At 40.6% G+C, this 26,592-nt stretch overlaps 1 protein-coding gene across 1 annotated transcript in view; it reads left to right on the top strand.

Moving 5' to 3' along the window:
* The window catches only part of LOC103263286 (protein FAM135B), an 88,939-nt gene that overhangs the window by 42,650 nt on the left and 19,697 nt on the right, over positions 1 to 26,592 (top strand). Inside the window, exons 4-7 of the mRNA XM_008060974.2 lie at positions 7,266 to 7,421; positions 8,158 to 8,231; positions 17,559 to 17,713; positions 23,068 to 25,078. Coding sequence (XP_008059165.1) covers positions 7,266 to 7,421; positions 8,158 to 8,231; positions 17,559 to 17,713; positions 23,068 to 25,078 — 2,396 coding nt within the window. The remainder of the gene's footprint in view (positions 1 to 7,265; positions 7,422 to 8,157; positions 8,232 to 17,558; positions 17,714 to 23,067; positions 25,079 to 26,592) is intronic.

Raw genomic sequence — 26,592 nt, 5'->3', positions numbered from 1 at the left:
CTGGACATATATTGGAAAACCATGTTTTCTTTCTTTCTTTATGTACTTATTTACTGACTTATTTTAAATACAGCAATGTAGGGTTTTCTAATAATACAAGAGTATTCTTAGGTTGCCCTCCTTCCCAAGAAGCTTCTGGGAGATCCCAAATTGCCCTATGATCTTTTCCAGATCTTAGCAGGAGCCACTAAAGCTAAACAAAGTTGTTAAGCATAAATGAGCAGCTACTGATCATGGGTAGCCTGTTTTGTGGTTTGGGGGAGGAATTGTAGGGTTTTTTTGTTCATTTCATTTGTTTGTTTATTTTGCCAATGTTCTTGCCAGAGGGCTTTTTAAAAACCTTGCTTCAACCCAGAAATATCCCTTTGAGGTCAGTGGTTCTAGAGGACACTCAGGTCCAGCAAGGCCAAGTGACCTCTCAAGGCCCCATTGTGGAAAAGCTGACCTTTTTAAAAATTTGCACTTGAATTCATTTCTTTTTATTATTATTATTATTACAAAGATGTGGGGTACAACTCAGGGTTAGGTATACAAACAATGATTATGCAGGTACCCTTGTTGTTGAGGTGTATCCCTCCCTCCCCTAGCAGTTTCCCTCAATTGCCACTCCTATCACCCCTCCCCTGACAGTTTCCCGCTGCTGTCAATCCCTTTCTTATAGTATTATAATTGTTAAAGTTCTGCTTATGAATGAGAATATATGGTACTCTGTTCTTTGTTTCTGTGATAGATCACTGAGTATGATCAACTCTAAATTCATCCAAGTTGCTGCGAGGTCCATCTGTTTGTTGTCTTTATGACTGTGTAATAGTCCATTGTGTATATATACCACACTTTTTTAATCCATTCCAAAAGCTGACCTTTTAAGGAGGGAATTTAAGAAGGCAAAGCACACAAGAGACTCCCTAGACGCCTCCCCGCCCCGTCATTCCATCTACTTTCCAACTCAAAGAAAGTGATGATTTGAACTAAGCACCTGTTCTGCACTGGTCGCACTGATAAACATGTTGATGCTGTATGCAGGTCTTATTAGGCCTGCTTCCCAGTTGGTACACTAAAGCTCTGAAGAGTGGCTGTCCACTGTGTCAGCTGTTACCTCTCCCTTTCTTGTCCTGCTTGACCTTGGCATTAGGACTTTCGGCACTAACTCTAGAGTGCAACACAGAGCTCAAATTACCTGGAGTCCACCCAGGGCAGCCAGAGGGCACAGAGCTCAGCTGGTGACAACTGGTTTGAGAAATATCCATTTATCTTTCCTATTTTAGAACTTCTCAAACTTTAATGTGCACATGAACTACCTGGAGGGCTTGCTAAAAATGCGAATTTGTTCTGGGATGGGACAAAAATTTCTGTATTTCCAACAAGTTTCCAGGAGATGAAGGTGGAGCTGGTACTTCTCGGTTTGAATAGTAAGTGTCTGAACGCCAAGACTCCCCTAGGGGTCGCCCTTGATGTTGGCAACTGGCAGGCACCCAGCTGCTTCCTGGGCCGTGCAGTGAATCTGGGCACAGAGACCGACTCTGCTCATCCTGGGCTTCCCTTCAGCAGTGTGATGCTCCCAAGAGACAGGGCCTCTGGATATATCCCAGAGCATCTCTGCTGAGGTGTCAGGGGTTTTGGAAGAAAAGCCCAGCTTACCTTGCTAGAGTCCTCCCCTACAAGGTGGAAGCTCACCAGTCCAGCAAGACCTCACCACATCACAGAATTCCTCTTTACAGGGGCCTCTTCTGTAATGTGAGCCCTGTGAGACAGACCTTGTCTGACTCCTCCTTTGGTTGTCACAGCATCCCATGCGGAGCACAGGGCAGTGAGCATGGAAGCCAACGTGATTACAACTCTCACTGTACTGTTTAAACACTCCCAGTGATTCTCACAGCATGAAGGCCTGATCGCTTAGGATGGAAGTCAAAGCCGTGGGCATGTGGCATTCCTCTTACCTGTCTCTGAGATGCCCCCAGTCTCTTGCACACCCTGGCTTTCAGCCCTTCAGGGGAGCAATGTTAGAATCCTTAACCCCAGTGTTATTCTGAAAGCTGTGGCCTCTTCCAGGCTTGTTCCATCTCACTTTGTGTTTATTTCTGACACAATCTCTAACTGCCTGCAAGGCCCAAACCAAATGGTCACTTCTCAGGAAACCATCTGAGATCCTGGGACCTGAGAGCCCCTGGCAACCTCCCATGTGGTACAGAGCTCTAGCTCAGCTATTGCTCAGTGAAGCTTAATGGTTTGTGTTACTTTTCTCCCTCTCCCCAAAACCATGAACTCCTGCATGGAAAGGACTGAGTTCTATTTATAGTTGTAGCCCACTACCAAAACATACTAGGTGTTGGATAAATATTTATTGAAGCTAAAATGTGAAATGAGTCTCCAAATAGCACAAGGTAGAGAACAGTCCCCTTAAGAAATTATCAAACTGAACTCAAGTCAAGACCTTGGGTTTCATTTTCATTAATGAAAGTGTCTCTGAACAACTTAGGTTTTCTTTCATCCACATCACCTTTAGTCCCAAATCATATAAGTGGATAAGCTTGCAGGACTGTTGCTGTACACTGCTAAGATACAAGTCTTTGAACATCTAAGGGACAAAAATGGTCAGTGAAGGGGGTATTAAACAAGTCCCAAGGCAGAGGCTAGGTATATCCTGTAAGCTTGTGGAGTTTGTTAAGTACAAAGTTTGTTAAGTGCATGCTGCTGTCATATGCCTAGTGGAATGGGAGCCATCATGCAGGTCTACATGGTGTATAGTGGGTTAATGAGAGGCCCCATGGCAACTGTGCCAGGCTCTGAGGCTAAGCTTCCTGGGTCCAGTCTTTGAATCCAGAACTTACTATCTGTATGATCCCAGGCATGTTGCTAGGTGCCTTGGTGAGCCCATCCATAAAATAGGGGCTATAATAATAGTACCTACAGATAAGATCGGTATAAGGATTTAAGTAATTAAAGGATTAAAGTAATTAGATTAAGCAAATAATTAAGGATTTAAGAAATAAGTGATTTGATTTCTGTAATGTTCTTGGCCTACAGTGCCTTGTAACTCTCAGTTGTCACTGTTACCATTGTTATTCTTGAACCCTCTACTTATTTATTCAATTTTTGAGTCACAGTCTCACTCTCTCTCCCAGTCTAGAGTGCATTGGCATGATCACAGCTCACCAGAACTTCAACCTCCTGGACTCAGGTGATCCTCCCACCTCAGTCTCTCAAGTAGCAGGGGCCACAGGTGTTCACCACTATGCCCAGCTAATGTTTTAAAAAATTTTTTATGGAGACGAAGTCTCACTATGTTGCCTAGGCTGGTCTCTTAACTCTTGGGCTCAAACAATCCTTCCTTCTCGGCCTCCCACAGTGCTAGGATTACAGGCCTGAGCCACGGAGCCCAGCTTTAGACTCACTCTTGTGCGTTTAGGCGTAAGCACCTAGATGAGTAGCACTGAACTGAGATCTGACACAAGAGTGGACACTGCAGGGTGTGTGTATGTGTGTGTGTGTGTGTGTGTGTGTGTGTTTGTGTGTACCCATGTGCACGCACACACAAGTGATATGTGTGAGAAAACTTCTGGACATAGGTAAGAACATACACAAAGGCAGCGGAGTTGTGATCAAGCAGGGATTTGCAACCCTGACTGCACATTTGAATCACTTGAAAAACATTTGAACATTTTTAATGCCTGGGAACACACTCTTGGGGATTCCGAAATGGTCCCAAACATCTGTAGACTTACAGCTTCCAGTGATTCTGATCTGCAGCCAGAACTGAGGATCATAGTGAGAGAGTGCTTCTCTTGACTTAATGCCTGTTCACCTTGAAGAGGCAGTGCAGGCATCACCTTCTCCAGGAAGCCTTCTATGGTCCTTCTGCAGCACTCATTATATAGCTCTTTCACAGTTCTCTATATTATAATAACCTGATTGAATAGCTATCACAGGACCATATGACTCTTCCAGGGCTGTACATATTTATATTTGGCTCCCAAGAACTCAGCACACCTCGAACACAGAACTGGTACTCAGTGAACCGTGCGAGGGTATGAGGGAGTGAGCCAAATCACGTGGTTAGAACCCACGTGGTTCCACAGTTCAGTGCTACTCATCTAGGTGCTTACTCCTAAATGCACAAGAATGAGTCTAAGGCTGGGCTCCATGGCTCAGGCCTGTAATCCTAGCACTGTGGGAAGCTGAGAAGGAAGGATTGTTTGATGATGAGGTGGAGAAGTGGCAGGGTGGATAGCTGAGGCTTTCAAGGCAAGTTCCGCCTTTGACAGGGCTGGGCCACAATTGTTCCTTGTTAGTGTCAAGGGCCTTTCCTTGGTCTTCTGAAGAAACCCTTCCAAGCCCGCCATCTGTAATTACACAGGCCCAGGCATCTGTGAGAGTAGGAAAGTCCTCTTGTGGCTTAATTAGAAGCTTCTTTAACCTTATCTGAAGCCATTTCTGTAATCAACTGAGGGAAAAAGTAATTCTCCCAAAGACATATTTAATGAATAGCTTTTCTTTTTTCTCATTTTCACTGGGATGGCCGAGCTTGAAATTTATTCTATGTTTGCCAGAACTGCTATGGTGGAGGGGGCGGTGCTGTGGATGAGAGAACAAGAAGCCAGGAAGGGTAGTCTGAGTTACAGCAGCATGGGGCACCTCCCATTGATGTCAAGTCACCTATTCATTTAATAATGAGTTACTCAGCCTCCGTTCTCTATTACCCCTTGTGCTAAGTGCTAGGGATGCTGGGAAGGCTAATGCCAAAAATTCAGGCAAGGAGACATGTAAAAAGTAAAGCAGGCAATGTATGGCTAGAGGTGTCATGAGAGAGGTCTGTGCAGGTCAAGGAGATTTCAAGGAGAGGAAGGTTGGTCTTATACTTTCAGTACAGTAGAAGTTTCGAAAGAGTCATCAGAAATGAGACACAGAATTTCTCCTGAAATGTTTTCCTGGTAGAGAATAGACAAGTCCAAAGTGGTGAAGAGAAGAAGAAAGGAAGTTGGAAGTTGAGAAGAGAAGGTGTTCCAGGAACAGGGTGCAGCCTGCTCAAAGGCCTGGTTGTTGGAAACAGCCAGGCTTGTGCAGGGCATTGCAAGCAGATTAGTATGGCTGGGAATGGGCATGCATTGATCCAGGATGGAGAGGTTGTCAGGGGTAAGGTGGAAAACTTTCAGAGGCAGAATTTTGCCAAGTATTGATGTAAGAGACTGACTTTTATTAGCGAAGATCCCTGGTTGGAGAAACTAAGTCTAAGTCACTTGTAGTTCATCTGAAACCTCACTCTTCAGCCTGAAGGTTTTTTGGTGTCTGAGCCTGTCTCCCAACTTTTAGTTTTCTGCCTCTTGATGCTTTTGACCATTATGTATGGGACTGAATCAAGAGTGAATATTTCTGGTTTGACTTCTGCCTGCCACAGAGGCATTGCTGGAAGTAATAGTTCCATCAGAAGTAGATGCAGGCCATTCCTTTATTATGGAATCTTTTAGCTGGTGTCATCATCAAAGACTGATCTTACCTCTTGAAAAAAGAAGCTCAGAGATGCTACAGTTGAATGGTGCCTTGTTTCTGGACATTAGGGAGCTTTACTGTGTTCCAAACTCTTCTTTTTCTCTTGTTCGTGCTCTTGGATACCTCATTTTACTTGATCTGTCTTCACTAGCACCAGTCTTCAGTCTAATAATAGCAAAAGGAACTTTCAGGGTTTTAATTATTAGACTTGGATCTTCCAACATGTTATTACATCCAAAAGCAGTTATTTGCTATACCCACTCATTCTGCAGATGAGGAAACTGAGGCATAGGACAAAGAAGGGAAGAGATGGAATTTGAAATGGCTCTAGTTGTGGCATCTGGCCCATCCTGCATGTTAGAGAACTCCACACCATGTTTAATTGTTAGTCCATATTTCTATCCCCACCGCTGATTGAAGCTGCCTACAGACAGAGACCCTCTCTTATTCATCTTTGTGTCCTCTTTTATTTTAAACATGTGCCCAGGACATGGAAAATGCTCATTAAATGCTTGTTGAATAAATGATGAAAGCTAGAGCTGTGTCAGGCCTTGGCATCTGACTCCCTGCCTCTCCTCGGAGACCTCACCACCTTTCTCTTCTCTTCGGAATTCAAGTGACTCCCTAAAAAATGGCTTTCCTAGTTCTAAACTTCAACTATCTCAAGTGTTTCTGTCCAAAGAGTCTTCCCCTAAAGGCTCCAGGTCCTCTCTAGTCTGGTTCCTTTCTGTTTTAGTCGATGCAATTAATCAGGAATTCTCCTTAAGAAATGTGAAGTGATTCAGAAATATTGTGGTGGACAATGCTATTGAGCACCTGCCACGTACAAATCACCTAGCTGCTAGGGTGCTGTGAGGTTATAAAGACTATATCTTCAACAACAGATGTTTTTAAACACCTACTATGTGAAGATGGTGTGATCATGTGGCTTTGTGGTCACACAGCCCTCTAGTTGAATCCCTGCTCTGTGTGATCTCGGACATTCTATTTGCTAACACTCATCTTACTTTTCTGTGATAGGATGACTATAATAACTCCACCGATGTAGGTATTAGATGGAGAACGTATGTAGAATGCTTAGCGGTCTTCCTGCCAAATAGGAGATATTAATAAATGGAAGCTATAACGATTGCAAATTATGGAGTTCAGAAGTTGATGGGACATGGAGTAGAGTCTAGTATAAAAAGCTGCAGTTCTCTGAGGAGTTTGGGAAGGGTGTGAATGGTGGTTTTCCAGCTGGTGGCAACAGTGAAGATGTCATGAAGCAAGTGTCATTGGATGTGGGCACTTAAAGGCAGGATAAATTGAATTTTGTGGTGATGGGATTAAATGGGGTGGATAAACAAGTTAAAAAGGGGGTGGGCAGAATAAATAAAGTGAGGCCACATTAAAGGTGTAAGATTTTTGTGGAAGTCTAAGAGTAAGCTGTGTTTAGAGCAAATATAAAAATAAAATAAAATGGAAGAGATAGACTTGAGCTAGATAATCTGTGAGCTTGCCTGTTATACAAGGGTTTGGATATTTTCCTATAGACTTTGAAGAACTACCTAAATAATTTATTGTTGCCATTGTTGCTTTAACTCCCAGATCAAAAATGATAAAGAGATCTGATAGGACTATGAAGTATAATGCAATACTGCCACTGCATATATGCAGAAAAAGATTAATCAAGAACAGAGAAGTCAGTAAAGACTTTAGGAAGAAGACTGCAGGACCTTAATAGAGTAGGAGACCTTGAAAACCACTTTTTTTCCCCTAACCACTTTTTTTTCCCTCTCTAGATGCTGAACAATCCAGAGAAGATAGCTGAGCAGATAAGTAAGGATCTCGCCTGGCTTGCCTCCCACATGATGGCTCTGTGGACCCAGTTCCTGGATGTGGTGACCCTTCACTCACAAGTAACGACTTATCTCACCCAGGAACATCACAGCCTGAGGGTAAGTTGTCAACTTGTATAAATTCTCGAATCACATGCATTTGATTTGTTTGAGGAAGCTTTATGAAAATTAGTTCAAGAATTCGGACTGGTCTCTAGAGCGCTCATCCTGCTACCACCATGAACATGCAGGTGACATTCTAAACTTGTTTAGCCTCTCAGACCTTTCTCATTCATGGAGCGCCTGCTTTGGCTATCTTGGATGACAATAGGGCCCATTACAAGGAATATCACATGAGCTTTCAAAATAGTTTGGAAAATGTATTTTCCAGTGTGGGTCATTGATCTTAGTATATTTCTCTGCCATCATCTTGGTTGTATACGCAAAAAAAAAAAAAAAAAAAAAAAAAAATGCTGGTCTTCTCATTTAGAACAAGAGGACAAAATATCTAAAAAACAGCGTCCGCAAAGTGTTTAGGGAATATACTTACATGACTGACTTTGAGAATTCTGTTTTATTTGCATTTATTTATGAACCATGTTTGCAAAGGTCTTGCATACTAGTAGAAAAAATAAGACCTAAATATAAAAATGATAGCAGACAATGCAAGAACAGATTCATAAACATGCATTAAACTGTGTCCATAAACCAGGTGTGGAATAAGAGCTGTGAATGAGAAAGAACAGCTTGGAAGACTATGAGACTGTTGTTTCAGAACCTCCAGATTATTATTATTTTTTAAGGGAACTAATACCCATCCAAAGAATTAAATGATTTACACTGTTTTATTCTTCAGGTCCGAAGGTTTTCTGAGGCCTTCTTTTATATGGAGCATCAAAAACTTGCAGTTCTCACCTTTCAGGAAAATTTGTAAGTAATACTTTGTATACTCACTTCACCCCCTAAAAGCAGCCAAGCAAGACATTCTTGTTCAAAGTTAATGTTCACCTCTGGATGTGAAGGAGAGAAGTCTGCCCACCTCTGCACATTCCGTCTGCATTTCCTCTGCAGGCAAAAAAGTCAGACAGATTGCAGAGGTGGGAGCTGGCAGGTGGCAGAGAAGGTCACCAGCCAAAGTTTTCTTTTGTTGAGTGTCATTATGAATTTGCAGACAGAATCAAGACTTCCTAGGTCCCTGAAGACATCTGTGCTGAGTCCTCCGCAAAATGAATTAGAAGCAGGTGGTGTGGCCACAAGCTATGTAAGAAAAAACACAGAATTCACTTGAGACTGTGTGGTAGCTATGAAATGCATTTAGCATAAGAATTAAGTCTGAACTACCTAATTAGGAAGGCCTCTAAATTTTTAAGTTTGACATTTTCCAGAAAAAAAAAAGAAAAAGAAAAGTACTCAAGAAAGTCAGAGGGTTGATGGATGATGAGGTCATTGTCTCCCACAGATTCCCTAGTGAACAGGAACAGAGATTCCTCCAAAATGTTTTGGCCTCTGCTACAAAATTCGTGGCTTTTTTTTTCTTCCAAATGACATGTTCACCTCAAAAAATAAATGTGGATGAAATACTGTTTGAGATGCCATGGTAAATCTAGAATGAGAAACACTTGAGATTCGTCTGTCACTCAAGACAGACCTGAAGATCTTTTCACCTTTGTCTTTATAATCTTATTTTCTCTCTACACTTCATTCTGTTTGGAAAGTATATGGTTTGCCTTATTAATTCTGAAAGTGTAAGAGGGTCACTAAGGAAAGCACAGCTGCATATTGAAATAGCTTGTCTGGAAATTTCTAGAGTCTTTCACTCACTCATTTATTCATCCATTCATTTCAGTCTCTAGCTAGAACTGACAGAATGCATTTTCTAGAACCAAAATCAGAAAAGGTAATACACCAAACATAAGCATAACTTTGAGGGCCACTGAATAAAATATTGCAAATCTGAATTACAACATGAAATCAACTTGCCAGAGTCACCACGGCAACAGGTAAGCCTTAGGTTGTTGAGCCCTGATTGAATTCTCATGCACACATGTGGAGGCAAAAGGAACAAAAAAGTAACTATTCTCCTGGAAGGTCTTTGTTGGAATGACAACTACATGTTCAAAGAGCAAATGATCCAGTGCTCAGACAACCTGGGTACAAGACTCTGTTCTTCCATTTTTTTTTGGCAGTGAGATTTTTGTTTGTTTGCTTTTAGTTTTTTTAAAATACAGATGACATTTTGCTATGTTGCCCAGGCTGGTCTCAAATTCCCGGGCTCAAGCAATCCTCCCGCCTTGGCTTCCTGAAGTGCTAAGATTACAGGTATGAGCCACCACACCTAGCTGGCAGTTAAGTTTTGAAAGAGTTATTTTTTATGTCGTTCTTGGCTCTTTCTTTGCCCCTATCCAGTCTTAGTCTTAGTTTTCTTAGCCATAAAATAGGCAGGATAACAGTTATGAGTACCAAGTGAAAGCAACCATGCACACAAGGACACAGTGAAAGCCACAGACTCTGCTCAGATACTGTTAAATGGTGATTAATGAGGTACGCAGACATTTATTGTCCATATGGGCAGTTGGAATACAGCAGGAATCCATTAAAGATGCTATCTTCATGGGTCACTCATTATAGTAGATAAACAAACAAGGCATAAATTGTATCATCAGGTAGTGGCAAGTAGAGAAAAATAAAGCAAGGCAAGGGCAAAGAAAATGAAGACAAAAGGTGTATGGTCAGTGTCCTCATAAATGTTTAACAATCAGCTTTCAGAGTGCTAAAAAAACAAACACTGCTTTGTAGTGTTTACTTATTTCTTTTGTGTAAATATTCCCACAATGGTCAATTTCAAGTTACCAATGTGTCATTATTGAATGTGGAAAGAGATGTTCACAATCAGCCCTTGCAAACCAATATGAACTGGCTGCAAGGCAACAGTTTGAGTGTGGGAGAAAGACCGTTTTAACCAAAGTAATAAGAAAAAGGCTTTCTGAAGATGTGACAATTGAACAATGTCTGGGGTTACAGTAAGCCATGCCATGACACGGGAGAAGATTGTTAAGGTGGACAGAATAGTGACTGTAAAGGTTCTGATATGGACACATAGTGTATTTGAAAAGCAGTGAGAAGATAAGTGTAGCTAAAATGGAGTGAGCAAGTAGGAGAAAGAAGGAAGGGAGAGTTAGAGAGAAAAGTAGGGACCAGTCCATGTGCAGTCTTGTGAACCAGGAAAAGACTGATTTTTTTTTTTCCTAGAGCATGAGTATAAGCCTTGACATTTCAAATCTCATGTACATGGTTTAAAATCTTGAGTCTGTAACTTGTGTTTTTTTTTTTGTTGTTGTTGTTGAGTTGGAGTCTCACTCGGTCACCCAGACTGGAGTGCAGTGGCCACTCCCGGCCACCACAGCCTCGACCTGCTGGGCTCCGGAGATCCTTCTGCCTCAGCCTTCCGAGTAGCCGGAATTACAGGCATGCGCTACCACACCCGGCTGATTTTTTGATTTATTGTAGAGATGAGGTCTTGCCAAGTTGCCCAGGCGGGTCTCGAACCTGCGGGCTTAGGCAATCCACTCACCTCAGCCTCCCAGGGCGTGGGATTACAGGCTGAGTCACCGAGGCCGGCTGAGTCTGTAACTTGTAATACATGTGACACCAAACTGAACTTCTCTTTGCTGTTTTGTTTTTTGTTTTTGTTACTGAACCTCTCTTTGCTGTTTTTTTTTTTGTTGTTGTTGTTACTGAACCTCTCTTTGCTGGTTTTTTAGATGCATATGAAAGATTTCTTCATTCAGTAAAAATCTATTTATTGTTGACTATTTGCCAGACACTATTTTGAACGTTGGATATTCAGCAGTCAAAACAGACAAATTTCCTATCTCATGGAGCTTATAATTTAGAGGTAGAAGGGATTTAAGTATATAAATATGATATACCCAATGGTAATTAGTGCTATGGAGAAACTTATATCAATGTGAGATGAACAGAGGGCGCTATTTAATAGAGTTGTCAGGGAAGGTCTCCTTGAGAAAGTGACATATGAGTGGAACTCTAAATCAGGTATGAGACTGAGCTCTGCAGATCCCTAGGAGATTATAATATTTGTCTTATGAGTAACTTCAGAGATTAAAGAATGTTTCAAGGATTCCACTAATAGTAGATATTAACAGAAGATATAAATCTAAAAACTAAGATAGAAGGGATACTACTCAGAAGAAAGTAAATTTTTAGTTAGCAAGAATAAGAATAAGAAGAACTATAAAATAACGAGGGAGATTTTTATTTCAGGTTGATAAAATTACTAGACAAAAGGTACACAGTACTGTGAAGAGAATTGAAACTTAAAGTGAGATAGTGAAGAGGGCTATGCAGTTCCTCCAGCTGTGTGTGCTCACAAATGAAGCAACACTGCACTCTGTCAGGATGGGCACATGGAAATACAAGGTGGCATGGGTGAAACTCACCTGTCAAGACCCATCGTGTTCAAGCTCAAGTTAAATTGTTTCTCAAACAATAGGTCACAATCATTTAGTGGACAGTGAAATTAATTTAGTGCGTTTGGAACAGTGCTTATTAGATAGAATAACATAGGCTAGAAAAGGAAAGAAATGAACGAGATATAATAGGTGGTAAGAATAGGAAGTATGTGCTGAAACTTTTGTTTCAGTATGAGTTTCTGGGAGTATGTGATAGTACTGGGTTGCCATGGAAATGAATACCATCTTTTGCCATGGTTGTAATGTTTTAAAAGTGTTAAAATAATTTGGAAACGACTAGCAGCAAGGATGTGTTTATTGTCTCCCTTCTCTGTTTTCTCTGCCAAGCCAGTGCTTTTCACACAGCAAGGAGGTGTTGAGTGAATTTTTACTAATGAATTGATGTGAAAGTAGTGATGGATATAACGACCTATATAGTTATCTTAAATTCCATAACAGTAATAATTAAGATGTCACTTTGTATTTTACATTTTCTATGTTGATAATTGTAACACTAATTTTTTTTAAAAAGGGATTCATTCTAAAAGATGTCATGACTATAGGTTGAACAAGATAGGCATTTTACCTGTCTTTGTGTTGCTAACAGTCTATCAAGGTTGCTCTGATAAAAAAATGTCTAAATGCTTTACATGCATTGGCTAAGTCAATGTTCACATGGTCCCTATGAGGCGATGGCGTTTTTCTCCCCCAGTTTACAGAAAAATAAGTTGGGGAAACCTGGACTTAGAGAGGTTACCTAACTCATCTTAGACCACATAGTGAACAGGTGACACAAACATGGATCTCTTGGAAGCCAGAGACTACATCCCTAGCCTCCGTGCTAGGGCTGTTCTCGACAGTATTGAGTCATTATTTTAAATAATACATGAGAAGAAATAAAGTAAAATGTGAATTTTTCAACATCTAAAATAGGAGTATCTTTATAATGTTGGGTTATACTCTCCAAATCGGGAGTATAGCCCAACACCCTAAGTCAGGAGTCAGGTAAACCTGACACTGAAATCAACAGGTAATGAACCAGGCCTTATATGTTCTGTAAGATTCTTCCCCTAGTTGGTGTACAGAATAGCCCATTTGAAACCTGTGACTGTCTGCCTGAATGCACAGGATGAGACTGTGTCTGCCCACTGGGCTCACAGGCTGATTTGCATGCAGACCCAGCTTCCTTGAGTGTCATTTAGATGGATGAGGAAGTAGCCATGCACTGAACAGGAGCCACATGTCGAGTGTACATGCTCAGACACAGGCATGCAAGCCTGACCCAGACAGCTTCATCCAAGCTAGCTTCTTTTAACTTGTGTGGCTTCTACAGTGGGTGGGCCAGAGAAGAATGGTATGGGGAGGGGATTGGGAGAAGATAGTCTGATAGAGAAAAGGTAGAGTTCAGATTTCTGTTTGAATCCTTTTGATGATAGAGGGAATGGGGATTTATTATTTAGTTAATGCCATTCAGTTAATGCTAGTGTTAATTGCTAAGATAGTTATTCATTCAATTCCCTTCCTTCTTCCTTACATCCTTTTGCATAGTTATTGATCATCTATTATGTCTAGGCATTGGTCTGGGGAATTTAGATACAGTAATCTGAAAAGAAAAATAGGTAGACGAAGTCTTTGCTCATATTGAACAGAGAAGAAAATACATAGATTTGCAAATAAGTCCTAAAATTTAAAATAGAGTTAAAGAACTTAAACCTAATGGTTTTTAGTTTTGATTTTGGGTGAACTGGATCAGTACCTCTCAAGTAGGGTGTTAAAGAATAACATTTCTGAGAGTGTGACATTGACACTAAGGTCTGGAGGAGCCATGGAGGAGAGGGCGTTCCAGGTGGAAATCACAGTCAATGCAGAGCCTGAATGTCATACTCAAGCTGGTGGGGCTGGAGGGTCATGTGTGAGGAAGAAAGTGGATAGTTAAGTAATAGGGATGGCAGGGATGGGGAATCATTCCGGGCCTTGGAGGGGCAGTTCAGAAGTCAAGATACATTCCCAGTTTTGCTAGTAATGAACTTGACTCCAACTCCTCCCCCACATGCTCCCTGCAGTTTCCTTAACTCAGAGGGAAAGTTGTTCTTTTCTTTAAATATTGTGCAAATAGTCTAACCTTTAATCAACGTTTTTTCAACCATACCTCTTTATTCCCTACAGAATCCTATAAAACACACACACACATACACACACACGTGTGTGTGTATGCATGCAGCAATATATTCCCTCCCAAGCATACACCCACCTACAAACATAGGCACACACATGCACACTTCCACATTTATAAACACATATGTGCCACACACACACATGCCCACACATGCACTCATGAAAACATACATGCATGCACATCCACACCCACAAACACATACTTGCATATCCCACACATGTAAACAAACCCACTCACTCACGTGGTCAGAATTATCTTTCTAAAACATAAACAAGGCTGTGGTACTTCTTGACCTAGAGGTCTACACTGCTCCCTCGTTGCCCACATAGGGTCTAGATTCAGCAAGATGTTCAGGACCTTCATGCACCTGTCCAACCTCCCGTCTCAGTTTCCTCTCAGCCTCTCTTGCAGGGAACTCACAGGGAGTCAGAGCATATTCATCACTCCCTATTTCCTTGCATACAACATGCTGATTCTTTGTTCATTTAATGATTATTTTTTGACTACCCACTGTATGGGAGGCATTGTTTAAAGTGCTTGGGGTACAGCAGTGAGCAAAACAGATGGAACTTGGGGGAAGACAGACAGCATTATAAATCAATGGATTACCCTGCAGGTGGAAGGTGACTGGTATTGTAAAAAAGCAGAGCAGGGAAAGAACTTCTAGTTGAATAGATTGAAGTTTTATATCATTGATCTTTACCATAGAACAGAGAGTATCCTTCCTGAAACACATCTTCCCAACTTGCTTCAGTCAATTAGCACCTAATAATTCCTAAGGATTTGTTTTAGTCAGAATTCTCCAGAGAGACAGACTTCATAGGAGAGATATATATATATGGAAGCTGATGGTGGCTGAATTCCTGAGAACCCGTAAAGTCAGAGGGGGTGGAGGATGGCATGGATTCGAGTCCCAGAGTCTAAAAGCTGGAGGATCTGGAGTTCTGACATCCAACAGCAAGAGAAGAAGGGCATCTTTTCTTCTTCCTCCATCTTTTTGTTCCATGCAGGCCCCGGCCTATTGGTTGGTGCCTGCCCATATTGAGGGTGGATCTTTCCCTCTCAGTTCAACAATGCACGCTCCAACCCCCTCCAGAAACACCCTCGAGGACACACCTGGGCAGCCCCGTCATCTTAATCAAATCTCAAACTTGCTGGGCTCCCCTTCATCAGAAGCATTGAGACTAACTAATGCAATAATTGAGAATAAATAATGCTTTAACAGCTGTCTGGGTATCCCATAATTCAGTCAAGTTGACACCCCAAATCAACCATCACAAGTCCACCCTTTGTCAACTTGGCAACCATTCACATCTCCTGGAACCATACCTAATCTTCACATAAAGACAATAATAAGGTCATAGCTCTGTCTAGTATGATACAACTGTCCTGCAACTGTCTCCAGGAATCTGCAGTGTACTGACTGTTTTCCAAGTCAGAGGCGGGCAGGGCAACCTCCCTCCCCACTCCCCCTGCCCCCCACGAGACCTGCCTAGCAAAGCCTTGCAGTTGCCTATGGTGGTCCTGCAGGATCACACATAGCACGTTGGCCTAGAGGCAGACTCCTCAAATTCCTGCAGTCAGAAATGGGCATAGATTCTCATGTTCCCCTCAGAATTTTTAGTCATTTTTTTCAGCACATGCTAAGCATTGTTTTAGGTTCTTGGTCACATTCACAAAAGCCCTATGTTCAAGAATCTACATTCTGGTAGGAGACCACACCCGGCCTAACTTAGACCTGACTCCTTAACACCCATGATGCTGTGTTGTAATTACTTGCTCAATCACTCGATATTTTTTATGATTGTGTAAGTTCATTAGACCTAGGATCAAGCTTCAGTTCTCTAGGTATATGTGCTAGTCTGTCCACACCAACCTAAGAACACTGATGGTCAATCAACATTTTTTTTTTTGAGTCAGAGTCTCACTCTGTAGCCCAGGTTGGAATGCAGTGGCACACTCAAGACCACTGCAGCCTCGACATGCTGGGCTCAGATGATCCTTCTGCCTCAGTTTTCCAAGTAACTGGAACTACAGGCATGCACCACCATGCCCACCTAATTCTTCTTGATTTATTGTAGAGACCAGCTCTTGCCAAGCTGCCCAGGCTGGTCGTGAACACCTGGGCTCAGGCAATCCTCTCATCTTTGCCTCCCAAAGTGCTGGGATTACAGGCATGAGGCACTGCACCCGGCACAATCAACACATCTTTTAATAAATCAAAAGCTGAATCAGAAGTTCCTGATTCAAAGGGTGGTACACAGTGCAGAATTGACTGTAACAAAATTCCACTTAAGTATTCATAGAAGAATAACTTAAAAGTTAAATATTCAAAGAGTTCACAGGGTTACAAAGTTTTAAAAACCTTCAGGGCTTTGAGGAAGAGGAAAAAAATCTCCCCCCCCTTTACTCTGGTAGTTTAAGATCCAATTGAAAAATAAAAGAAAACCAAAATAAACATATTTAATGTGTATATTAAATTGATATGTTTACCAAGTAATATCCAATATGTGAATTTAATGTAGAGTATATGAAACATACATACATAAAATACCATTTATGTATATATGTTTATCTTCTTATATCTGTTACTGAGAATGCTGAGTTAGAGAAATTTCTTTGGACCTGTGCAGAGTTCCACAGCTATGAAGCTCTTCTACAGGGCAGATGGTCTGCAAAACTGGAGCATGAGATGGGGTCTTTTGAAAGTCAGGCTATTCCAACAAGAGTAACAGACAGCCAGCCAGACAGATAGACAGATGGACAGAAACTAGCTACACAAGCTTAATTCTTCTCCCAAACTCACCAATTTCATAAGCCTCTTCTCTTCTTTTGTATGAAGAATGATTGAGTTGAGTGAAGAAAAATAATAAAATGTTAATTTTTTTCTTTGTGGATTAAAACAGTTTCTTCTGCAGTGACTTGAGAGAAGAGAACAAACATTTTCTACCACCCCACCCTTTGAGTTAAGAATAGTGCTTATTCCAAACTATGGAATAGATTGCCTACTGATTAAAGAATGTTTGGGTCATGGATAAAGAATATGAGACATTTTTTAAATCCTACATAAAAGAACCATATATAAAAATATGATTCCAGAACTAGAGAAACTTATACCCTAATGAAAGATGCCATTGTCCCCATAATAATCAATAGAATATTATTTTTGATGTTTTTAAATTCAAATATGCCAATATATGAGTCAGATCCTAAGTGGTTTAAGAAGTTAGAAAAGCACAAGTAAAAGACACATACATTTAAGTTTTTCCTCCAAAGACAAATTTAAGTCTCCTAAATGTTTAAAAACTCAGCTGACATTCCACTAACATGGTATTTATTACATTCCACTAAAATGATATGTGATAAGTACCCTTGTGTTTCACCTAGTCCTACAATTCATGTCTAACCTCAGTACCTAAGCCAGTTCCAGAACAAAGCAGACTATAGCTCTGGGGGCTGAGCAGGTGGGAAAGGAAGAATGATGGACATACAGCAAATTTCCAGATTCTGCCAAACACTGTCCACAAGTTTTCTTGGGATTAGGAAGATGGGGCACCAGTTGAAAGACTTTAACTCTTCCTTGGATGCTCACCCTGCCTGTGTACTCCCCAGGATACAGACCCACAGCCAGCTGTCTCTGGACATCCGGAATTCTGAGTACCTCAGCAGCATGCCCCCACTGCCTGCAGAGTGCCTGGACATTGATGGTGATTGGAACACCCTGCCAGTTATCTTTGAGGACAGATATGTGGACTGCCCTGCAACAGGTTTGTCTTTTTCATTTTGAAAAAAAGAGAGACTCAAGAATAAGACCTTCCAGGGGGCTTCAGGCAGTTGCCCTGTTCATATCCCAACAACAATGGGACCAAATTAATAAAGTATTTTGTCAGTGCATAGAGAAGGGAACACGGCTAATTAATTGTTTTAAAGGTCTGTACATCAGTGAAACTGACAAACTAATACAACAAAAGAGCAATGATAGTAAATACTCCCCCACTGATGCCTTCTGGGGTGGAGTTGTATCTAGTGCCTCAGTGTTTTCACCTACAAAATGGGAGCCAGATTCCCTTCCCCACCACCAGAGTGACATGAAAGTCAGATGACAAACCTTTCTTAGCTCTAGTGTGCAGCTCAAATACAAGGTCGTTTCTAGTTGAACTTTAATAGCATTGGGGTCAGACTCTTGTGAAGTGCCTGTTTTATGCTACAAGCCAGGCATAGTACTTAAGAAAGTGGGCTGCTTATGGACAGTAAGTGTTCTGTCCCACAGCACTGCTCCTGCAAACCTGACAAGCTAGAGACCTGTGCTCCATTCAAAGACCAGAAAAACGCCAAATCTCCATGCTGGGTATTTTAGGTGCTTTGCTTCTCTAATTCTATAAACAACCTCACAAGCTCTATTTCAGACATACTCTAAGGCACAAGGAGTATAAGAATTTATTAAGAATCACATAATTTATTAAAACCGACATTCAAAGCCAACTCACTCTGATTCCAAAGTCCACACTCTGCCATGTGATCTCCCTGTAAGGTGTTTTTAAATCATTATGTTTAGACACCCACCATTTAAATGGTGCATTAGGATTGCTAAATTTCAGAGGTCTTGCAATCTGAGACTTGTAGGATGCTTTGAGAATCCAGGTGACTTCCAAGGACAGTGCAACCTTGTAAACGCAGGAAGTTATTTGGTTCTTAGTCACACCCTGACATCTAGCGTCCACATAGTGTATGACAGCTAAAATGTGAACAGGCTAGAATGACCTTTAACCCAACTGTTCCAAACAAGGGTACCTGCATGACTGGTGTTTATATACCTAACCTTTAATTGTACCCCACATCTTTATAATAAACACGTAAATTAAAAAATATAAAATTAAATAAAATTAAAAAAACAAGTTTGAAACAAGGCACTGAGACTTTTTCTCATGAATTGTGTGTGTTTGCATATTTATACATGAGAATGTGTACATGTGAATAAGTTCATTATAGTTATATTATTTAACCACAGAAAATTTCAATAGCTAGACAAGAAACTTAAGTGCAGTCTCTAATACTATCACTGTTACGTATTGTTGAAGGTTGTCTTTCAGTTTTTTTCTACATATATTAATAAATATTCTAATGAATATTCTGAAAAATGCAGATCTCAGTTTCTCATTGTATGCCCTTGTTTCACATTGCTTTTAAATAAATCAATTTTACTTCTTCTGTGAGCCTTACCCTGTCTTACATCCATGCCCCCAGGAGTCCTAAAAAACAGCCAGACACAGTTGGGGGAGGTTTTTCTAGGGTTATCTGCATGTGTAAGTTCTTATAAGCTGTTTGTTATCTGTACTTATATCGTATTTTAGGAGCAGACTCTCCTTGCAGCTTCTGTGATGAGCTCGAGGCTGGGACCCTGGCATAACACACGTGCCCTGTCCTCCTAGAAAAACCACAAAGCTATTACTTTCAGAGGCTGGGGCCCAGGCTTCCCACTACACACCTCTGACATGAATCAATCCCATCTACCAAAACTACAAAATTATCTGTACCCTCATGCAAAACTCTAAGCTTTTCTTGAATTTCTTGATCTTGTGCAAAACACTTTGATGATTCTGTAACCCCAGATCAAAAACATTAGCAATAAAGAACTATTTTCTGTTTCCTCAAGATCTTGGTGGCCTTAATATTTATGCCTTGCTGTGAGGTTATCAGATACATTTGTATTTTGTTCTTTTAGTGTAGCAACAAAAAGAAAGTAAAAATATTCCATTTCCATATTAAAATAATAACATTTGTTTATGGTCTACTACAGTACCATCCACTAGATAACTAACGTGTACCGTGCAGGCTGTAAATTCAATCTTTATATCTCCCATGCCCATATCCCAAGGCAATTGAGCAATTTGTCAAAAGCCTTAAGAGGACCAGACTGTCTGGATTTGAGTATTTCCCTCCCAAACAACTAGTAACTGTATGAAATTGGGAAAACCGTGGCAACACTGGAGAGAGCAAAAGGATTAGTGGTTGCCAATGGTTAGGGTCCAATTCTCTTTGATCTAGATCCTTTGCTATTCTCATTTTTTCCACAGTTGCAATAGTGAAACTAAATGTTGGCTGTTTGGCAACGCTCTTTCTCACTGCCCTTCCTGTATTTTGTCTTAATTGTGTCTAATACATCTGATAAGTCTTTATTTTTTGTTCCAAGAATTTACAACCTGTCATCTGTAAGGTAAAGTCGAGATGCCTCACTCATACATGACATTCTAGTTCATCCCTAGTGCAGAGTTCTCTCTACCTGTCTAACCCTCTGACACCTCACTCTTGCTCCATCCACTTGAGATCTAACCAATGTCTGACTAGATTGTGCCCACCCAGCCCCCTGGGCCCTGAAGAAGCTCATTTCATATTCCCCAGTCGCCCCTATTCTTTAGTTCCTTATTTTTTTTAAAGGCTTTATTATTTTAGAGCAATTTTAGGCTCCCAGCAAAGAGAATTGAAGAAGGGGCAGACATTTTCCATATGCCCCCTGTCCCGACACATGCACATTCTTCCTCATCATCGACCTCTCCCACCTAAGTGCTGCATTTGACTCATTATCATGCAAAGTCCCTGGTTCACACCAGGATTCTCTCTTGGCGGCTGTGTGTTTGGACAAATTTATAATGAATGCCATGCTTCCACTGTTATAGTACCCTACGAAGTGGTTTCACTGCCCTGAAAGTCCTCTGTGCTCAACCTATTTATCCTTCCTTCTCCCCCAACTCTTGACAACCATTGGTCTTTATGCTGTCACCATAGTGTTGCCACAGCCCACATGCATTGGCAAGAGAGATAGTTGTACCTATGAATGTTTCACAGTGTTTTGCAGATCTCTTATAACTGATGCCCACTTCCCCTCTTCTAAATCCACTGCCTAAAATAAAGATCTTTCATGTGGAATATGTCAATGTAGTATTTGAGGAACTAAATGACATTGACGTAATTTTTTTTCAAACCAAGGCAAACAGTTCATGAGCATAACGTTTTTTGCTTTGCTGGATTTCAGTTCTGTTCTCAATTCATTTTATGAGCGCAGTTCATTGACTATATGCTAGGCATGATGCAAGTCTTCAGGCTATAGAGACTCATTAAACACAAACTTTTCTCTCCAGAGGGGACAGGAAATGTACATGCAGATCAAAGTATGGAGGTAGGATATCTCACATTCTGTGTGTAGAAGGGACACTTGAAATTTTCAACATCTAACTTGCTGTAGCCTGTGGAAAGGGTCTCCTAGAGAAAGGGAAATTTGCTCACAGTCTCTCAAGATGCAAAGAATGTGTCCAGGTAAGGAAGACATCCATTATTTTTTGACTCAATCGTAAATTTTACTCAAAGCTATCAGACGATAATGTCTCAAAACCCCCTGCCATTTTAAAATAGTGTCTCAATGGTTTACTTCATGATCACATTCAACAGTGATTGTATTTATTTAACTTTTATTAAAATCATAAAGGTAATTTAAGGACAGTAAAAATTCCACTTTTGTTTGTTGTATCTGGAAATTAAATTACATATCCAATGACTATCTTGTGAGAGCTATAGTACAGACAGATATGAAAGGCACTTATTTTTGTCCAAGTATGAATTAGAAGGGGGAGAGAGAGAGGAGACGGAAGAGGGGAGAAGAAAGGAGAAAAAAGATTAAGAAAGATAACAGTTTACCATGGGGCAATCCCTTTGGGTCCCCTTCCCTTGTGGGACCTTTTCTGTCCTCTCAATAAATCCTACTTTCTCAAAAAAAAAAAAAAAAGTTTGCCATAAAGAAAAATAGAAAAAAAATCATGCTGGCTCTCCACCATCTGATTATGAAGATCAAAATGATTCTGGGGGCTTCCTTATGGTCTGAATACGATGTAGGACAATGACCCTGGTTATATACCTCAAGTTTGGCGGTATTTTTCTGCAGAAAGCAGAAATCTGTCTTCCCTATGTGTAATATCATTTCATATAATTGATGACCATAAAACTTGCTGGTTACTATGAATCTGCCCATTCTAGAGTTGAGAAAAGGGAACTCTAATGGCAAAAATAGCTTACTTAAGTTTTACAGTTGTCTAAGGTGGGTAAGAGACAATGTCAGAATTGAAAATCACACTTTCCTGGCTCAAAGCTATCTTTAGAGCAAATACTGTACATATAAGGTTAAGAAATGCTTTAATATATATAAGTGGAAATTATTAAATATATTTTGATAAGTTAAAAGTAAATTTTAAAATGACAAGATTTGGCAGGCTTCTTTTTGTGCCGTGAAATTCTGATAGTAACTACCCAGAGTTAGGTTGACTTTATAGTCTAAGGACAAAATCCTTGATAAGAATGACCTTATTTTCTATATCAGATGCATACTCAGGGGTTCCTAGATCACCCACACTTTGAACCAACTGGCTAAAAATTCTGGATTCCAAAATCCCATCAGGTTCAACAATTTGCTAGAAAGAGTCTCAGAACTCAAGAAAGCACCACACTTATGACTGCATTTTTACTATAAAAGATACAAATAAGGTTCAATCAAAAGAGGAGATTCATAGACTGAGGTCTAGAAGGTCCCATACATGAAGTTTCTCTTTTCTCAGGACATGCCACCCTCCAGGCATATCAATCTGTATTATCAACCAGAGAAGCTCATTTAAGCCCCAAGTAGCTAGAGTTTTAACTGAGATGACATTATGCTAGCACAGTTGATTGAATCTCTGGCCATATGACTGAAATCTACCTTCAGGCCACCTCTTTCCCAGAGATCAGGCTGGTATTACTTAGTGTCTTAACTCTCTAATCTTATGGTTTGTCTTTCTGGCATAGTCAACCTCTATCTTCAGTTATCTCATTAGCATAAACCACTTAGAGATTCAGCATGAATCATTGGTTAGTGTAAACCATCAGGACCTCTATGAATAACAAAGCTACTCTTATCATCTGAGAAATTCCAAGAATCTAGCAAATATCTCTCAGGAACTAGAAATAAAGGAACAGCCAAGTTATTATTATTATTATTATTTTCATTATCATCATTGCCATATAGTTAAACATTTGAATAACTTGTGAACAGAGATGCTTAAACTATAATACAATTTTCTTTTTTTTTTTTCTTTTGTAGGGCATAATTTGAGTGTTTATCCTGATTTTGATGTTCCAGGGACAAGTCCCACAATAATGGATCTAAAAGATAAAGAAGAGAAGCGTATTTTAAATAGCAATTTATCTTTTAGGGAAGACCTTGTCTTGTCTACCATGAAATCACCCCAAAGGGACTCTGATGAAGAGGTTACTAGGTGTCCAGAGCCAGATGAGAAGGTTACCACACAAAATCATGTGAACATGTGCCCTGAATCTCAAGTGTATCTGACAATTGGTGAATTGCAGAACAAAACAGGCATTCCTGAAGATGAATGTTGGACTGGCCAAAGGTCTGATGTTGGAACATATCCATTGGCAGATGCTGACATATCTAGGAATCCAGGCCCAGAGGATGGACAGGCCCCAGCACTGACCTACATTGATGTAAAATCTAGCAATAAGAACCCCTACAGAGCTGAACCCACAGTGGTCATTAATGCTCAGCATGAAAATAAGAGTTCTAGAGATACGCATGGATTAGACAGGACTGAACAAAGCAAAGTGGTAGCAGGTGGAACTCATCAAAATGCGTCAGACAAAACAGTTGTCCATGAATTAAGTACTGTAGGAAAGGGAAGAGACCAAGAGAGTAAGATGGTGCTGCTCAGTCTGAAACTCAACCCCGCCGAGCCCTGTGATCCACTTAACTCTACCCCGAGGGAGCCCTTAGATATTAAATCTTCCTTAAAGGATTCTCACACAGAAGAGCAGGAGGAACTGTCAGTGCTCTCTGGGGTCATCAAGAGATCTTCTTCTATCATATCTGATTCAGGCATTGAGAGTGAGCCAAGCTCCGTCGCCTGGTCTGAGGCCCGAAGCAGGGTCCTAGAGTTACCCAGTGATCGAGAAGTCTTGCAGCCATTTGTTCGAAGACATGCCCTCCACAGGAACTCCTTAGAGGGTGGGCACACAGAAAGCAACACGAGCTTGCCAAGTGGCATCCAGGCTTCTCTCACCTCCATCAGCTCTTTGCCTTTTGAGGAGGATGAGCAGGAGTTGGCACTGACCAAGTTAACCAAGTCTGTATCTGCACCACACATCAGTAGCCCAGAGGATGCTGCTGAAGATACTGACACCATGCAGCCAGGTGAAGGTTTTACTGAACCTTCAGATACGCACAGCAAGAGTAAAGATTCCCCTGAACACTGCTCTCAACTTTGTGGTGGCTCCAGAATCCAGGACACTGTGATAGACCATTCCTTGGTGGAAATAATTTTAGATGCTGACAGCCAGCAGGGCCCTGGTTACATAGATATCCCCAAAGGAAAAGAAAGACAGTCTGATCCTCAAGAACACTGTTGTCTTGATGGGAGGACTGAAAACACTCCAGGTGTTGAAACCAAAGCTCTTAATTTAAAAATACCATGTATCGTAGCACTTGAAAACTCTAGGACCAGAATTCTTCATAAAGCACTAATGGAAACCCCAAAGAGCATGCCTAAAGACTTGAATAAGGGCCAACTAGCTCTTTCCAACAGTGGCATCTCAGAGGTTAAGGGTCTCTCCCACCATCAGGTGCCTGAATTGAGCTGCAGGTCATCTACTGATGCCATCAACATGAATTCAACAGGCGAGCAAAGACGAAGTGGTTCGCCTTGCGTTACGGATGACACAGCATTCAGTAGAGAAGCAAATGCCTTTCCAGAGGTTGAATATAAAGCAGACACTGTGTGCCCCACTGTGACTCACTCGACTCACTCTCAAGTTTTAAGAAATCAAGAACCAAAGGCAGACACTTCAGTCCTGGAGTCCCAAGTGACCTCTACAGAGACCTTTTCTATGGACACCCTGAAGGCTGTGGAAGTCCTTAACTTATCTGTGTCTTGCACATGTCTCCCTTTTTCATCTGTGCCCAAGAAGACCCCTGCCATGGCTGGATTCTCATCCAAACAGACTCCATTTCCCATCACTCATCAACCTTTGGGTTCCTTTGGACTTGTTTCTACCCATTCCAGCAAGTTGGAGAAAGAAGTCAGTGAAAGGATGTTTGGGTAAGCTTGCTGATGATGTCACCTATTCCAGAACAGACTTTTTCCACATAATTTTCAATTTCATGCATACTCTTTCAAAATTGAGATATATATTATTTTCTGATTTAAACAAATATATTCATCATTAAATCAGAGATGCAGAATAGTGTAAGGAAGTAAAATTATCAATAAGCCCACCTCCCAAATATAGCCACTGTACATATTTTTCCACATTTTTTCTATGTGTACCTATATTTATATACACTTTTTATGCAAAATAGGGTCATTTTGTGCAAATGCTATTGTAGGTTTTTTAGAAATTTAATAATATATTAGAAATATCTTTCTATGTTTATAAATCTATTTTGCATCATCATTTTAATGTTTATATAATATTCAATTGTATGGATATGCCATGATTTCTTAACCAAATCTTTTACAAATGAACATTTAAATTTTGTTTAACTTTTGTTATGAGAGACAACTCTCTTGTGATGATAATTATGCCTGTATCTTTGCATGTTCCCCAAAGTTTCTGTAAAAGCTTTTGGGGAATATGATTTTTCATCAGATTTGATCCCTACACCTCCTTGAAGTGTGGTGCTTTTAAGTTGATGTTTGCAATGCCAGAATTTTCTTTATCTTTTCTGTTTTATTCATATTACATCCTATCTATAAACTATTTAATTGGGTATATACAAGAATCATTTTATCAAAACAGCTCATTTTATTTCCTCTTTTGCAAAATTCTAAGGAGTTACATATTAATGCTATCCCCCCCTAAAAAAAATTGTACAGTCAGGTAAATGTAGGAACTTTTAATTAATTAAGTTAGTTATTTTTGTAGAGACAAGATCTTGCTATGTCACCTAGGCTGTTCTCAAACTCCTGGGCTCAGGTAACCCTCCAGGTCAGCCTCCCAAAGTGCTGGGATTATAGGCATGAGCCACCATGCATAGCCAGAATTTCTTTCTTTTTTTTTTTTTTTTGAGAAATATTAATTATGCCCAGGTGCGGTGGCTCACACTTATAATTCTAGAACTTTGGAAGGTTGAGGTGAACGTATTGCTTGAACCCAGGAGTTTACAACCAGCGTAGACCACATAAGCAGACCTCCTGTCTACAAAAAAATTAAACAATTAGAAGGGCGTGATAGCACTTGCCTATAGTCCTAGCTACTCAGAAGGTTGAGGTAGGAGGATCACTTTGACCTAGGAGTTCAAGGTTTTGGTGAGCTATGATTGTGCCACTGCACTCCAGCCTGGGTAATAGAGTGAGCCCTCAACTAAAAAAACAAATAAACAAACATAAAACACTTATTATAGGGTACTTGTCATCAATTTCATGAGTACAAAACATGCTGCCCAATGCCTTGCTAGGGTTGTTGTGACCGTTATAGTACTCTCAGTCTAACAGGGAGACAGACAGATGACAGAAGTCAGTAAGGGCAATGCCTGGGTAAATATAATAATTCATGTGTGCATAACTGAGACGGGAAAAAAATGGACCTAATTTGGCTTTTGAATAGAGATATT

This window comes from Carlito syrichta, unplaced genomic scaffold (genome assembly GCF_000164805.1).
Source record: "Carlito syrichta isolate Samal-C Ts95f unplaced genomic scaffold, Tarsius_syrichta-2.0.1 Scaffold304786, whole genome shotgun sequence".
Lineage (NCBI taxonomy): Eukaryota > Metazoa > Chordata > Mammalia > Primates > Tarsiidae > Carlito > Carlito syrichta.
This window is presented reverse-complemented; position numbering and strand designations above follow the sequence as displayed.